The 14033-nt window shown below is 39.6% G+C and overlaps 2 protein-coding genes across 2 annotated transcripts; one reads left to right on the plus strand and one right to left on the minus strand.

The window, feature by feature from the left end:
- The first annotated feature begins 511 nt into the window (after positions 1–511).
- Positions 512–8334, plus strand: chga (chromogranin A). Its single transcript, XM_078274375.1, has 8 exons — positions 512–785; positions 1083–1132; positions 1875–1968; positions 3469–3537; positions 3663–3749; positions 4995–5303; positions 6096–6532; positions 7586–8334. The coding sequence occupies exons 1-8, from the start codon at positions 740–742 to the stop codon at positions 7667–7669; spliced, it is 1176 nt and encodes a 391-aa protein (XP_078130501.1). The 5' UTR covers positions 512–739; the 3' UTR covers positions 7670–8334.
- A 2121-nt stretch (positions 8335–10455) lies between these two features.
- Positions 10456–12982, minus strand: ccn2a (cellular communication network factor 2a). Its single transcript, XM_078274376.1, has 5 exons — positions 12713–12982; positions 12263–12479; positions 11910–12152; positions 11578–11789; positions 10456–11460 (listed from the first exon to the last, which is right to left on the minus strand). The coding sequence occupies exons 1-5, from the start codon at positions 12773–12775 to the stop codon at positions 11164–11166; spliced, it is 1032 nt and encodes a 343-aa protein (XP_078130502.1). The 5' UTR covers positions 12776–12982; the 3' UTR covers positions 10456–11163.
- Positions 12983–14033: the final 1051 nt, after the last annotated feature.

A 14033-nucleotide genomic window follows, 5' to 3' on the forward strand; every position in this document is an offset into this window, starting at 1 on the left:
TTTTATCCATTCATTGAATCCACCTGTTCACATGATCAGAGTCACAGCCATTACAGCAATCATTTTCAATAAACCGTCGCCTAGCAACACATTCAGCTAGTCAAGAGACATAATCAGCAAATACAGTATGATGATAGAGCTTTGTCCTGTATGGGAACACAACATAATGGAGGCAGAGACATAAAGTCTGTGCATCTGTATTCAAATTGACACGCCTGCTTGATCAGATTAAAGGCATTTTCCAATGATACAAGTTTTATTTTTTTTTATCTTTTATGTCTTGTTTTGATCACTGGATAATAGACCAAAACTTTTATGAATAACATTTTAAAAAGCTGAAATCTCAGAATCTACTCTATTAGTACACATGGATGCTTCCATAGCTATATGAGGTACTCTCAAACCTGTACACGCCCTGACAACCATCGAGGTATGATCAGGTACAATAGCAATAGTTTGCCCCAGGATGATGTCACTTCCCTCCCCCCACGTCGTCCTATAAAAGCGGGCTCTGTTGCAGCGAGGTGTCGAGGACGAAGGCTGCCGGGTCGCGGATGCTTCTGCAGGAAATTTAGCTCTCCAGAAATACCGAAAGGCGACTAAGTTTAGTTCAGGATGCGTTCGTAAACCCACCGGCTGTCCCACCTGACCCACCGGCAAAGGGGTAAAATCACACATTCTGATATAAGCTTCGCTATTTTCCTATTCCTGGAGAGCTTTATGCGCCTCGTTTCCAATCATGATCGGAAGAGGACTGTTCGTTTTGACAATACTGTCCAACTGCGGTAAGGCAATGCTCATTGAAGTTAAGTGACATCATGCTGTATAGGTATAGTTTTCTGAGAGAAATCTGCATTAGAGATGTGAGTGCCTGGGTTCAGCACCAAGGACAGCGGCACACACACACATCTTTAACTGCGGCGGAAGATGGAGCCAATTCACCTGCACCTTTGGCACATTTAGCCCCCTGTAACTGAAACAGTCGGCGTGTTTTAGTAACAGTGAGAATAGCATAGATCTTTAGGGATTGTAGAAATAATGATAATGATAGGATGATTCGTCTTTTCTTGCTTTTCTTGCAGTTCTGTCATTGCCAGTGACTCCAAGTCAGCTGGAGAATGAGGACGTAAAGGTAAAGCATTATTATTAGCAGCATTTGAAGTATTATTTGTATTCATATTAGTATTATTATAGAACCTGTAACCTGTAACCTGCTACTTCATTACAGTGTAAAGTCTGTCTACTTGCAACATTCAAAGGGCAAGCAGTGATTAGGAATACTTAATCCAAGCAATTTAACTCACTTAAGTATATTCTGTACTAAGGTATGACCTTGTTCAAATCAATTCAAGAGCACTTACTGCCATGATTTTGGTATTGACTTTTGAGAGAGAGAGAGAGAGAGAGAGAGAGAAGGATGTAGTTTCTAGAATAGGGTTTGGAGGGATGAGAATATGCGAGATGTGGACGATGTGTGAAAGAGGGACAGGAGTTTCAAAGATCTGGCAGGCTAAAGCAGAATGCGTTGAAAAGAAAAAATGAGTGAGAAATCATCAGGCATGTGGAATTGGCTTGACATTGAACGCACAATGGGAGTTGAAATGATTTTGTTCTCTCCTCTGCTAGTTTCACATCTTTGAATAAGTGGGCGAGATACAGCAGCATTCAAAGAGAAGCAGATTCATTTTGATCTATAAAACTGTGAAGATTTATTCCCATATAGCCCTCACCAAGTGGAGGATGTTTATTAGTTTTTTTACCAGAACATCCCTAATTCATTAGTTTACAGTAATATCAAAAGAATCAGAATGTCACATTTTGTGTGTGTGTGTGTGTGTGTGTGTGTGTGTGTGTGTGTGTGTGTGTGTTTGCAGGTGATGAAATGCATTGTGGAGGCGTTGGCAGATGTGCTCTCAAGGCCCCACCCCATGCCTGTCAGTCAGGAGTGTTTGGTCACACTGAAGACAGGTGAGCCCCACCCAAAGGACAGACGCAATTCAATCTCTCAGTATTTATAATCAAATTCTCTCAATTTTGATAATGGTAACATCAATTAGGGTAAAGATGATGTCATCCTTTTTGATGTATTTCCCTAATTAACTGCTGAAATATAGTGAGTTTCCTACAGTTTTGACCCGGAAGACAGTGTTTCATGTTTTGTTTATGCACTCAGCAGTTATAATGTTTGTTTTTTTTTTTGTTTTTTTTTTACAAATTCCACCCGAGGCTGTCATTTTTATTTTAAGGATGTATTACAATGATACAATGATACTTATTTAACATGAATTTTAAATGTACAATTCTTATTTTGACATGTAGTGAAGGCTTCATTATTACATCACCATCCTAGAAACTAGGACCAGGACTGACACAAATCAGCCCTCACTGGAGCCACGCCGCCTTTCTAAGAGAACCAATATATACTCTCCTTTTTTATGTAGAGCGCGATGCCCACATCATCAGGTTAATGGATTGTTACGATGGCTGCCGGGTATAAAACTCACTCTGTTATTTGCAGCGGGGTCACTAGCACTGAGTAAAGACTATTCAGTTACATAGCCAGTGTATTACCTTGATGCTAATGTAAAAAAAAATCAATCCGAGCATTACTCACCAAGCGTTTGCTAGTGAGAGAGCGAAACTTCAAAGGGATGCAAAGAGAGGAGAGGATTAAAAAAAATAAAAATTGGGGAGTCAAAGTCATGGAAAGAAAGGGGGGAAGAAAGAAAGATCACAGGCTGATATCAGAGCACAGCACTGTACAGTAGTCTCTTATGTGCTCGCTGCATACAGTATGCAGTGTTGTTTGTGGGTCAGCAGAAAGTCCAGTGCTCACTGCGATTTACTTGGGGAGTCTCTGTGGGCCAAATGATTAATTGTGCTCTTGCTTCGAAAGCAGTACATTTCAGGGCAATTAACTCTGATGAGCCACTGAAGCAAAATTGCTGAGCCCTATGAAAAAGTGAAAGGGAAAGACATATGTCTGTGCTTTACTTTTACTACCCTGCAGGATCCCTTTGTTGTCATTTGTCTGTTCTTTTCTTACTAGAGTGAGACATTAAACCACTCATTTGCTTCATTTTGATGTGTGTTTGTATATATATATATATAAAGCTCATCATCCTTTAAAACTAAATCAAGACTAAAAAACTAAGTAAGACATTTTTCTTACTTCTTCATTTGGTTTTAATTCACGTGTCATTATTTTGTTATTGGTCAACTGTTAGCCTTAATTACTGTTTAAGTTAGTTTTAGTCTTACTTTTTAATGTTTTTAAATCACAAGTATTATTCATGTGTCTGTTTTAATTGTGTTTATTTATGTCTAATGTTTTATCTTTACGCTGTCTGCATAGTGTTTGTGGCTGCAACTTGCGTGGTAGCTCACACGTTGTGCACCACATTGTGCTTCCACCTGGAATGAAATGTGCTATATAAATGAAGTTGTGCTCGCTTGCTTGTCGTGCAGATGACAGGCTTGTTTCTATCCTTCGCCATCATACCTTTCTGAAGGAGCTGCGGGAGATCGCTGTCCAAGGTGAGTCACAGATCGCGCACAGCTGATTTCCAATATTTGGGTGCTGAGCGTACTTGTTTACATGTATTTGAAGATAGGAAATATGGCAAAGATAGAAAGCTTGAATGACTTATTTTGTATTCCAGGTGGTCAGGGGAGAGCTCAGCTGCAGAGAGACACTGGTGCACCTGAACCAACCACTCAGAGTCCTCAGACTGCAGATGATGTTGCTGGTGAGAAGCTCAGATTCATGCTTTTCTGCATTGTTACGCTGTTTATTTCTTATCACAGTTCAACAACATTTCAGTCGCTTCCATTTTGGGGAATATCTCTAATCAACATTTTAAAATCTACCAGCAGCATTATCCAAAATGATATGGATAATGGTATTACTTCTATTATTTCTGATTTTATATTGTCAGCAAAGCAGAGATGACAGAGGAGATACGCTGATGGGAATTTAATATAATAATATATAATAAGCAGGACATAGATGAGGTCCTTCCATCTGACAGCACACCTGGCTTTTTTTTAAATGTTAGTGCCAGACTCCCTGTAGAGCACACAGTGGACAAGTAGCAATACAAGAACAAATAGTAATGACTAATACGGTGCACCAAACTCTGCCAGCCAGCCTTAAGAGCTTCTGAGCGCTATGAGAACTTATCAAATTGTATTAAAAGAGTTAAGGTATACAATGGACAATGCAGCAACTTTTATATATATATATTTATGTATCTTAAACATCTGAGGTAAAATGAAAAGATAAACATGAAGAATGCAGTAGAGATAATGTAGTGATTTGATTTATAATCACTGAATATGTGTGTATTTTAGCTCTGTAATGTATTTTCTTTATGACGTCACAGATCAGTATAATGAATTTGATCATGGTTTAAGTAACTGGCAATGTTAAAAATGTATATTTATAATGAGTGAACTTTCACCCATACAGGTATGTGTCTAATCAAGGATGTATCTGAAATGATTTCCATAAATTCTTTCTCAGCTCTATTAGACAAAGATTATTTTAGAGTTTAAAAGATGAGCACAGAAAAAAAGGTTTAAGAAAATGTATTTAATAACATACATGGACTGAATGTGTGTGTGTTATTTACCCTGGTATACAGTTTTATAACAGTACTTGCAGTATAAGGATATTACATTATGATACATTAACCTTAACATTCTCTTATGTGAAACTTATATTACTTTTCATGCTAGTGAAGGCTTTCGGTGAGAAAATTACAAAGACACATTTAAGCATCACGATCATCATGCACACAATTTTGCTATTGTCACGTAAAATTTGACATACTGACCTGCTCATGATTGAGCAAAAACATACCAAATCTGATGTTAGTACACAAAATGCCCCTGGCAATAAACTGTGCTTTTGTGTAAGTGCCTTCTTTTAACATCACGGGAAAATCAATGTCCTCTAGTAAATTAAATTCCAACCACTCCCGTTTTTTCAGATCGATCCATGTTGGAGGCTTTAGGAGGCCCAGGTGAACGATCCATCCTGTCCCAGAAGAAGAGGACAGGAAACAGAGACGGAAAGGAAGACAAGGATGTCAATTTGAGAGATGATGAGTCACAGGAGGATGTCGCTGAAGAGGTGCAAGAGAAGAGGGGAAATGATGAGAGCCCAGGAAGTCACATCTCTGAGTCTGTGGATGAGTGGAGTGAAGGCAAAGCTGAAAAGAGGGGGGAAGAAGAAGAAGAAGAATATGAAGAGAAGAGAGTTAATTCAGAGGAAGAAAACATGATCAAGGATAAGAAAGGCAAGTAGATTTCTTCTTCCTTTATGCATGCTTGTGTTTTGTTTGCAATCCATCTTAGTTACAATTAAAAAGCACAGAAAGGAAAAGAAAGATGACAGGAAACATGCATATTCAGATTTAGGGCTTGATGTTTTAAGTGCCAGTCAAGACATATTTATTTTTATTCAAGAGATAAATTTCATCCAAGCAAATTAAAATATGTAATAAAGTTGACCAAAGGCAGATAGAGGAATCTTAAGATAGGGAGAGTGCAATGCTTTGTAAATGAAACCACCTGCCACCACAGAAGTGGGTGATTGATGGAAGAGCTTCCATCTTCATGATGAAATCAGGGAAGCAGAGCCAACATGGCTGGCACACTGACAGCACACCAACAGAAATGATCAAATGTCTCCATGTCCCAGAATTCAAATGAGCTGGTGTGCTTGGTTACAGCTGGAATCATTCACCACAATCTGCAAGACTGCAATCAAGATGTAGCTTTCTCTATCTCCAGACCTTTAAACAGATTAAAAAATATATATATATTCTAAGCTAAAATGACAAAGGACAATGAAATACTATAAAAGGGAGCCTCTGCCAAGTCATCTGAATGTTCCAGCCATGCTGTTAATTCCCATAAAGCATAGCTAGCAACACTGGGGGCAACGCTGCCAGCTGGCAAGAAATATTTCATTACAAGAAGTGGAATCTTGCTGATGGTGGAGAGTATTCTGCTGGCGGTCTGGTAGGTGTTTTAGTAAGGAAACAGAAGGGGAAAAAAATCTCATTCTTTATTTGTCATTTTCCCAGGTGACGGATCTGGTGAAAAGAGAAATGCACCCAGAATCAAATCAAAAGAGAAGAAGTTTGATAAAGAAGATGAAGGGGAGACGAACAAGAGATCTGCATTTTTATCACATAGACCTAAACAAGAGGAGCAACAGGAGGAGGAGGAGGAAGAGGAGGATGAAGGGGAGATGAAGAGAGAGAGTAGTAGGGAGAGCTTGAAGCGATGGACCAAGAGGGGCAAGCTGATGCTAGTGAAGAAGGCGCAGCAGCTCAACAGTCAGCAGAAAGTGCAACATCACTCCAAAGAGGTCCCAGAGGAAGAAGAGAAGAAGAAGAAGAAGAAGAAAAGAAACACGCAGAGGAGTCAAGAGGAGAAGGAGCTGCAGATGATCGCTAGAAGGGGACCTGAGGAGAGGAGGGTGTTGGAGGAAGAGGGCAGCGCCAGCCGGAAGTCAGAGGTTTGCTGTCCATCCCTTTATCTCCCAACAAGTGTTGGCATTTTGTGAAGCGACTGAGAATAATACAGCAGTTCAACATGTTGGAAAATAAGTTTATTTGCTTACGGAGAGTTAGATGAGAAAAATGTATACCTTTTTCGTGTTTGTACGGTTAATGTGAAGCTACTGGCTGCAGCCAGTTAGCTAGCTTAGCATAAAGACTGGGAACAGGTGGAAAGAGCTAGCATGGCTATGTCCATAGTTAACAAAATCCATCTATCATTACTTCTTAAGATCACTTATTAACATGTTAAATATATATATATATATATATATATATATATATATATATATATATATATATATATATATATATATATACACTGCAATAATTGTTCTTAAAAGTTTTTGTACTGATTAAACAATATAACATGTTAATTAGTGAGCTTTAGAGGTGGTGGTTGAGGGATTTCAGACAGAGACAGGCTAACTGTTAACTGTTTCCAGTCTTCACATAAAGCTAAGCTAACCAACTACTGGTGCTAGCTTCATATTTAGTGTACTGATATGAGAATGGTATCTATCTTCTCATCTTACTCTCGTCAGAAGGTGAATAACTGTTTTTCCCAAGTTGCATTATACATAACAAGGCTAATTCTTTCTTTTTTTGTAGCGCTGAGCAGTCTGGTTTGCTAGTTCAAGTCTAAAAGCTGATTAGGTTTCTGTGAAAAGGTAACTGTAAAAAATTATGAAGCAGAATCCTTTCCACAGCTTGAATACCACAATGATACAAAATGGCTCAGCGGCTATTTGGCAGCATGTTCAAAGTAAGCTTTTTAGACTGTACCAGCGTTAATGGCCAAAAACTGTTACACATTTGCTGTAACAGTGAGTCTATAGGAGGTAATTCTGGTCATAATGTGTCCTTGGTAACAGCCAAAACAGCAATGCATGGAAGCTGATTGTGCCAAGATGTGTTTAGAGCTGTGGTGCATGAAAGGTTTGCACATATATATGATTGTTTGCACTCTAACTATCTTTTCCCCACTTTCTGTCCTCTCATTATATCTGCAGGAGCCAGAGATTGAAAGCCTGGCAGCCATTGAGTCAGAGCTCGAAAACGTTGCCCAGAAACTCCATGAGATGCGGCGAGGCTGAGAGAGAAAGATTTTTATAAAAAAAATTAAAATAATTGACGCTGCAACCTCCTCGTCCTCCTCCGCTTTACCAGCTGCCTAGTTTCCACAGATAGAGTTTGAATATGTGAAGATTTTATGTTTCGCTATTTTTCTCGAGGATGCACACACTGCTGCAGCCTCCCTTGTGACATCCTGTCCCTCACATAGATTAACATAGATGCACATTGCAATTCGACATGCATACTGTACTAAAAACAAACAAAAGTTCTGTGCATTCAAACACATGCATATAATATTCATGAAAAATCTTTGTCAGTTAACGTTGACAGCTTGTTTTACTTCATTTTCTCTGACAACCATCTCTCTCTTTCTGCAGATGTATCTCTGTGTCTGCTTTTGAAATTATTTTAACACTGCACATTGATTTATGTGAACAGTTGACGCAGATGCAGGTAAACACACACTGACAAGGTGAGGTTGTACAGTAACGGCATGCATACAAAGCTCTTTCTGGGATGCTTACTTACTTATGGGGAAGCGGAAGGAAAAGACGTAGATGCTTACTTATTATAGATACAGTTGATTCTAATCAAGCCAAGGCAATAAGTGAACATTTATAGCAGACTAATGAACTGTAATTCATTTATGTAAGAAAACCAATAAATTGAAAAGTTTAACTAGAAATCTCTGTTTTGGCAAATCATTTCAATGCCTCTAAAATCAAATGGATATTTGCATATGATGATCAATGCAATAAACTCAGCGTACTAACAAATGTACAACTGTGTAGGTATGTTAATGGATTGTGTAACTGGTACAATTGATGATTAAGTCATTTAATACTGTTTAATTTATACATCTACTGTATTTGTTACTCACACAGCTCATTGTGAACCTGGCTTCCTACTGTAAGGAGACATTGATTCATACTGTAGATACATTCTGCACTTGGTTGTGTTTGTGGGAGAAGAAGCTGAGAACATGAATCATCACTCTGACACACAAGCTGTTTATACAGTATATTCAAGACAACAACATGTTAACTCTTAGTTTTGGCATCAGCATTGCATTATTCATTGGTTAATACTATTGAGATAAAAAGAGCCAGGGTAGTGAATCATGTGGTTGGACAGCGAAATGTTGAGAGCTCTTGAACAGAAGTAAAAAATAAAAATGGATTGAAAGAAAGCAATAATAGAATGTGGGCAGAGGAAAGACTAAAAAAAATGCAAAACAAGTTCTGCTTTCTTTGGCAGCTTACGTACATGTAGCTGCTGTAGACACAACTGAAAACTGAAAACGTTAGGATTAGTGTCTATGCACAGTAACAGCACCGATATATGCAAATACAAAGAGTCTTAAAGCCTGAAGTAAAAGTTTTTTAATCTGCATGATAAGCTAAGCATAGCTAAAAATCACAACTATTGGAGGGTGGTCTCTTGTATCATTATAAACAGAAAATGTAACACCATAGCAATGGTTGTATTACAATTCAAAGTTAAGAAAGATAAAGAAGAAGAAGAACAATAATATATTACAGCCAGGTTTGACATTTTTGTTTTCCATTGGGCATTTGTACACAACAGCGTAACATACTTGTTAGACATATATTTAGAACGTTCTGCAGCAAACCGTTATACTGTTTGACCAACAATTACAACTGTGGATCAGAGAGATTCATTTAAGGTTATGAAGATAAGATGTATGCGTATGGCTGCCAAAACAAGCTGAAAATGTTATAAAAGAATCCATGACAACCAAATGAAAAGGGCACCAGATGGCGACATTAGACTGTCTCAGTCCTCTTTTCAAAAGGTGAGTGCTGTCAGCAAGGGAGATTTGAAAGGCCACCGTTGTCACCTTGAGACATTTAATTTTTGTTCTTTAGAACGTACAGTATCATATATCCATATGTAAACAGAAAAAAAGCATGCATCAATGCATAAACTAATACAGTTAAATCACAATGTTATGCTTTTTCAGTTCAGCTAACAAATCAATAGGGAGCAATTTGGTAAACAGCCACCAGTCCTGTGCATTATTCATATTATACATTTTTTAAACTTCTGTGTTTACTGAACAAGGCATTAGAGTAAATAATGTTACATAAGTGGAAAGTGGAAGAACAAACCAACATATGTTATTCCTGTGGTGGGAATATAACAATATTTATTATCATAAAGAAAACTCCCACCTGATTAAATCATTTCACTATTTTGTTCACTTCAGCTGCATACTTGATGTAGTGACTGAGCAAGGTTGATTCTCTGCACTCTGGGAGAGTGATCTTTGTGTTAATTACAAATTAATACATGCACTGGCAAAGATGTCTAAAGTTAAACATGAACAAGTAATAGTTACAGTGTGCAGATCACTATGTGATTCCTGTGCCTGTTCAGTATGCTTAGTTTAAGGCGTTGGTCAATAGATCCCATAGTACTGTATATCATGGACTTAAAGACAGACAAATTGGAGAACTCATGTTTGTATAAAAAAATATAACATTTTATTTCCAGCTACAAAGTGAAACATGTAACATTTTTGTCACACTTCTCAATAAAATAGTAAAAAATACTGTCGACAAAAAATACACTATCGATGCATTTTTAAGCACAGAACAAATTTGGCTTTTAAATTAACTTAAACTGTACAAATATATACATAATTTACACATCAACAATAAAAAAGGAATGAAATTACAATTCTTCCAGTCTTTTCTTCTATTTTTTGTACAAAATAGACTTTTTTTCCTATAGACACTTGGTTTCTTCCTTCTGACCTGAATCAGTAATAGTCAACATGTCATTTTCTCAGTGCGGTGGAAAAGCCCACTATGTTCCATAGCTAACCTTAAACCCAGCACGCTGCTTGCTTTCTCATCCACATGCTGAGGCGGAAACTCTGACCTTTCCTCTACTCTGTGAGCAGGGTGAACAGCGTAGACGCAGAGACAAGGCTGACATTCAGGCCTGTGCTAACAGGCACACACACACACACACACACACACACACACACACACACACACACACACACACACACACACACATACAAGGACATATTCAGACCTGTTTGGACAGGGGAACACTGGCCTGCTGTGGTCTGCATGCTCCATCTACAGCTGCTTAGAGTTTCCAGGTCTGGTCTGGACTCGAAGGGTGGGGGGAGTTATTAGGCACCTCATTTAGAGAGGACGTCAAGGTTTAGATAATGTATAAAAATGCATACAGTAAAATGGACGGGTCTGTAAAAGGGATTTCAAGGGGAATGGGCGGCAACCTGACAGTAGGTTTGTCAAAAATAGAAGTTATAGTGCAGGAATCTCTTGGAGCTGCTATGCAACCCTCTGTCTGAGTCTATGTGGCTGATGTGCGCCAGCCATACAAAACATATGACCATACTTTTACAATGAGAAAATGAGAAAAATTAAACATAAAAAACATATATACTGAGCTGCAAAATGAGATGGAGTTCTGTTTGTTTTCAAGTCATAAGCTGTGATCGTCCTTCAGTGGCTCACGCCATGTCTCCCATCATCTTCTTGTAATACATGGACTCAAAGATGTCGTTCTCCCCGGGGCAGTTGTGGTGACAGGCGCAGGACTTAATGAACATCATGTGCTTCTTCATCACCTGCCCGTCGGGGCATTTGAACTCCATGGGCAGGGTGGTGGTTCTGTGGGGGGTGCAGCAGCGTCCATCCAGGCAGACGCCGCAGAACTTTGGCCTATAGGACTTGGTGGTGGTGCAGCCAGAGATCTCGAACTTCATGGGCTTTGAGAGTCTGGGAGTACGGATGCACTTTTTTCCTTTCTGCAGGAGGCAAATTAAGAGCAAGGCAACTTTATTAGGCATTCTTTGGCTATTTAAGTGCTATACTGTATCTGTACAGTTCATGAAAAAAAGCAGTGCACTTGAACAAGAACTCACCCTAATGCTCTGCTCCAGCTGTGACTCGCATGGTCGCACCATGCACAACCGGGTCTGTTTCTCTAGGCGGCATTCACGGTTATCATTGGTGACCCTGGTGGAGATCCCAAGGCCACAAGTCTTAGAGCATGCACTCCATTCAGTAGTCTGAACCAGGCAGTTCTCCCTCATCAGGGAGGGATCTGGGCCATAGGTCTCCTCATCTCTGTAGGCTGTAAACACGGGAGCAAACACTGGATTAGAAAGACATTCTGATTATGTCTCCTCTTTGTATAAAGATCAACAAAAAAACTAGAGTATTGTCTACCTAAAAGCAAAGGAGACAAACTTACCGGCCAAAGCAGAGCCCATGAAACTGTGTCTGTCACACTCCCACTCCTCGCAGCACTTCCCTGGCACCTTGACACGTCTTGGCATGGGGCAGTCTGGGCTGGGCAGCCTGATGTCCATGGAACAAAGAGGGACACAGCCAACGGCTCCATCCAGACAGGTACACTGGTACTTGCAGCTGCTCTGGAAACTCTCCCCACTCTTGTACATCATGCCTCCGAAAACACATGTGGCTCCCTCTCGAGCTGAGGGGGAAACGACAAGGGAAAGGTCACAAGTCGGTTCATACATTAGGGACAGTTAATGCTCTACAGCAGGGCGTCACAGAAACATTTGTTTTTTTTCAATGGCTCACCTGTGCACACTCCTATGCGTCTGTTGATGGGGGATCCAAAGTCACAGTAGAGGCCTTTGTGTGGGTCACAGAAGTCTTTCTCAGTGCAGAGCTCCCCCATCTGTTTGGCACATACCCTGCAGCAGCCGCAGCCATCCAGCACCAGGCTCACTCCTGGGGGGCACTGAGGGGGAGTGGAGGGGCACGAACACTGGCTGCTACACTCCTGACCTGCAGCCTGAGCACACACAGACACATGCTTAGTTAAATATCATCTCCACAAAGTGTATTATACAGTAGTTATAGTTACACATCCAGCACATGGAGAACACAATATATTTTAAGGTTGGAGCTATGTCATTTACAAGAGTAAAGTTTAAAGACTCAAAGCATTGCCTATATGTTTAAAGCCTGAGCTTCTAAGCCCAAAACAACAAAAGCAGCAGTATAAAGTCAGTTTTTTTGACTTACCATGTATGAGAGCATGATGCTCAGGAAAGTTAGCAAAATCATTTTCTTCATTCCAGCAGACATCTTTTCTTCCTTGTAGAAATAGATTCTAGTTTTTCCTTAAGTCTTGTTGAGAAAGTTTTCCTTTAGTCTTAGAGTTTGAGCTTGAGAAACCGTTTCTGATCAAGTTGATCTCTTGTCTCGTAGCGTGTCTCTGCTGCTCCGGTCACAGTCTTTCTTGGTGAAAGCTAGAGTTTAGCTTCGGTAGAGGAGTTGATCTGAGTTCTGACTGCAGAGCCCTGCTCCCTTTATACTTACTGGCCCTCGTAGCACGTCACTGGGGGCTGAATGGAGAGCCAGCCCTGGACAAACATGGACATACTTGGCATTCTTTCCTCACTTCCTGACCCCCACTCCAGACATCCCACATTCCTGCTGTCTGAAGGCAAGGCTCTGCTGCTCGGCCAAACAACACTGTCTCTCTCTTTCTTAGAGCGGCTTTCATCTGGAATGGGAGGTTTAGTCTGGTTAGAGGCCTGGGACCCCACACTGGGAATTCCTAAAGACTGACTTCACAAACAGACAGCCGGTACCTATAAATATTAATTTAAAAAAAAAAAAGAAGAAGAGTTAAACAGTTCAAAAAGGAAGGCACAAAGAGCTTTGAATGAAAGAAGAATAGTTTAAAAAAATAAAAACAGGTAGAAACTCATAAAGATGCATCAACATGTGATGATTACATAAACTGATTGATGTGTGATGGGTGGTTAAGACTGTAGGCCCACTACAGCATTCCTCAGCTTTGGCATTAAAGGCACACAGACAGCCTGTACTTTAACACATTAACAGTCTGCTGTTAGGGAAAGGAAGTTCATTTGAGTCATTAACTTGAGCTGGTTATCTAACAAGGTACACAGAGACTTTGCAACTGCTGCAAAATTCTTGTAACTTTGTCTTCTGTACTTGTGTGGTTACTGATACATCTGGGACACTGCAGTGGCATGTTTATGTACTGACATCAGTGGCTGAACTGCAGCTTTAAGCACTGAACATTAAAACACATTATGATCTATTATGCATGAGTGGAGCATTTTGTTCACAAATACTTCCTCTGATCCTGTTTGATTGTATGAAACACATGATGGATTATGTATTATGATCCTCCACTGAAGTAACAGTAGCAATACCACAATGTAAAAAATACTCCATTACAAGTCAAAGTCCTACATTACATCTCCTGTTAAAATTCTTTCAAAAAAATTGGTAACTAAAATGTAGTGTAGTAAAAAGTACAATATTTCCCTATGAAATGTAGTGGAAGAGCATATATATATATATATAT

The sequence above is a fragment of the Sander vitreus genome, chromosome 18 (genome assembly GCF_031162955.1).
Source record: "Sander vitreus isolate 19-12246 chromosome 18, sanVit1, whole genome shotgun sequence".
In the NCBI taxonomy this organism is placed as follows: Eukaryota; Metazoa; Chordata; class Actinopteri; order Perciformes; family Percidae; genus Sander; species Sander vitreus.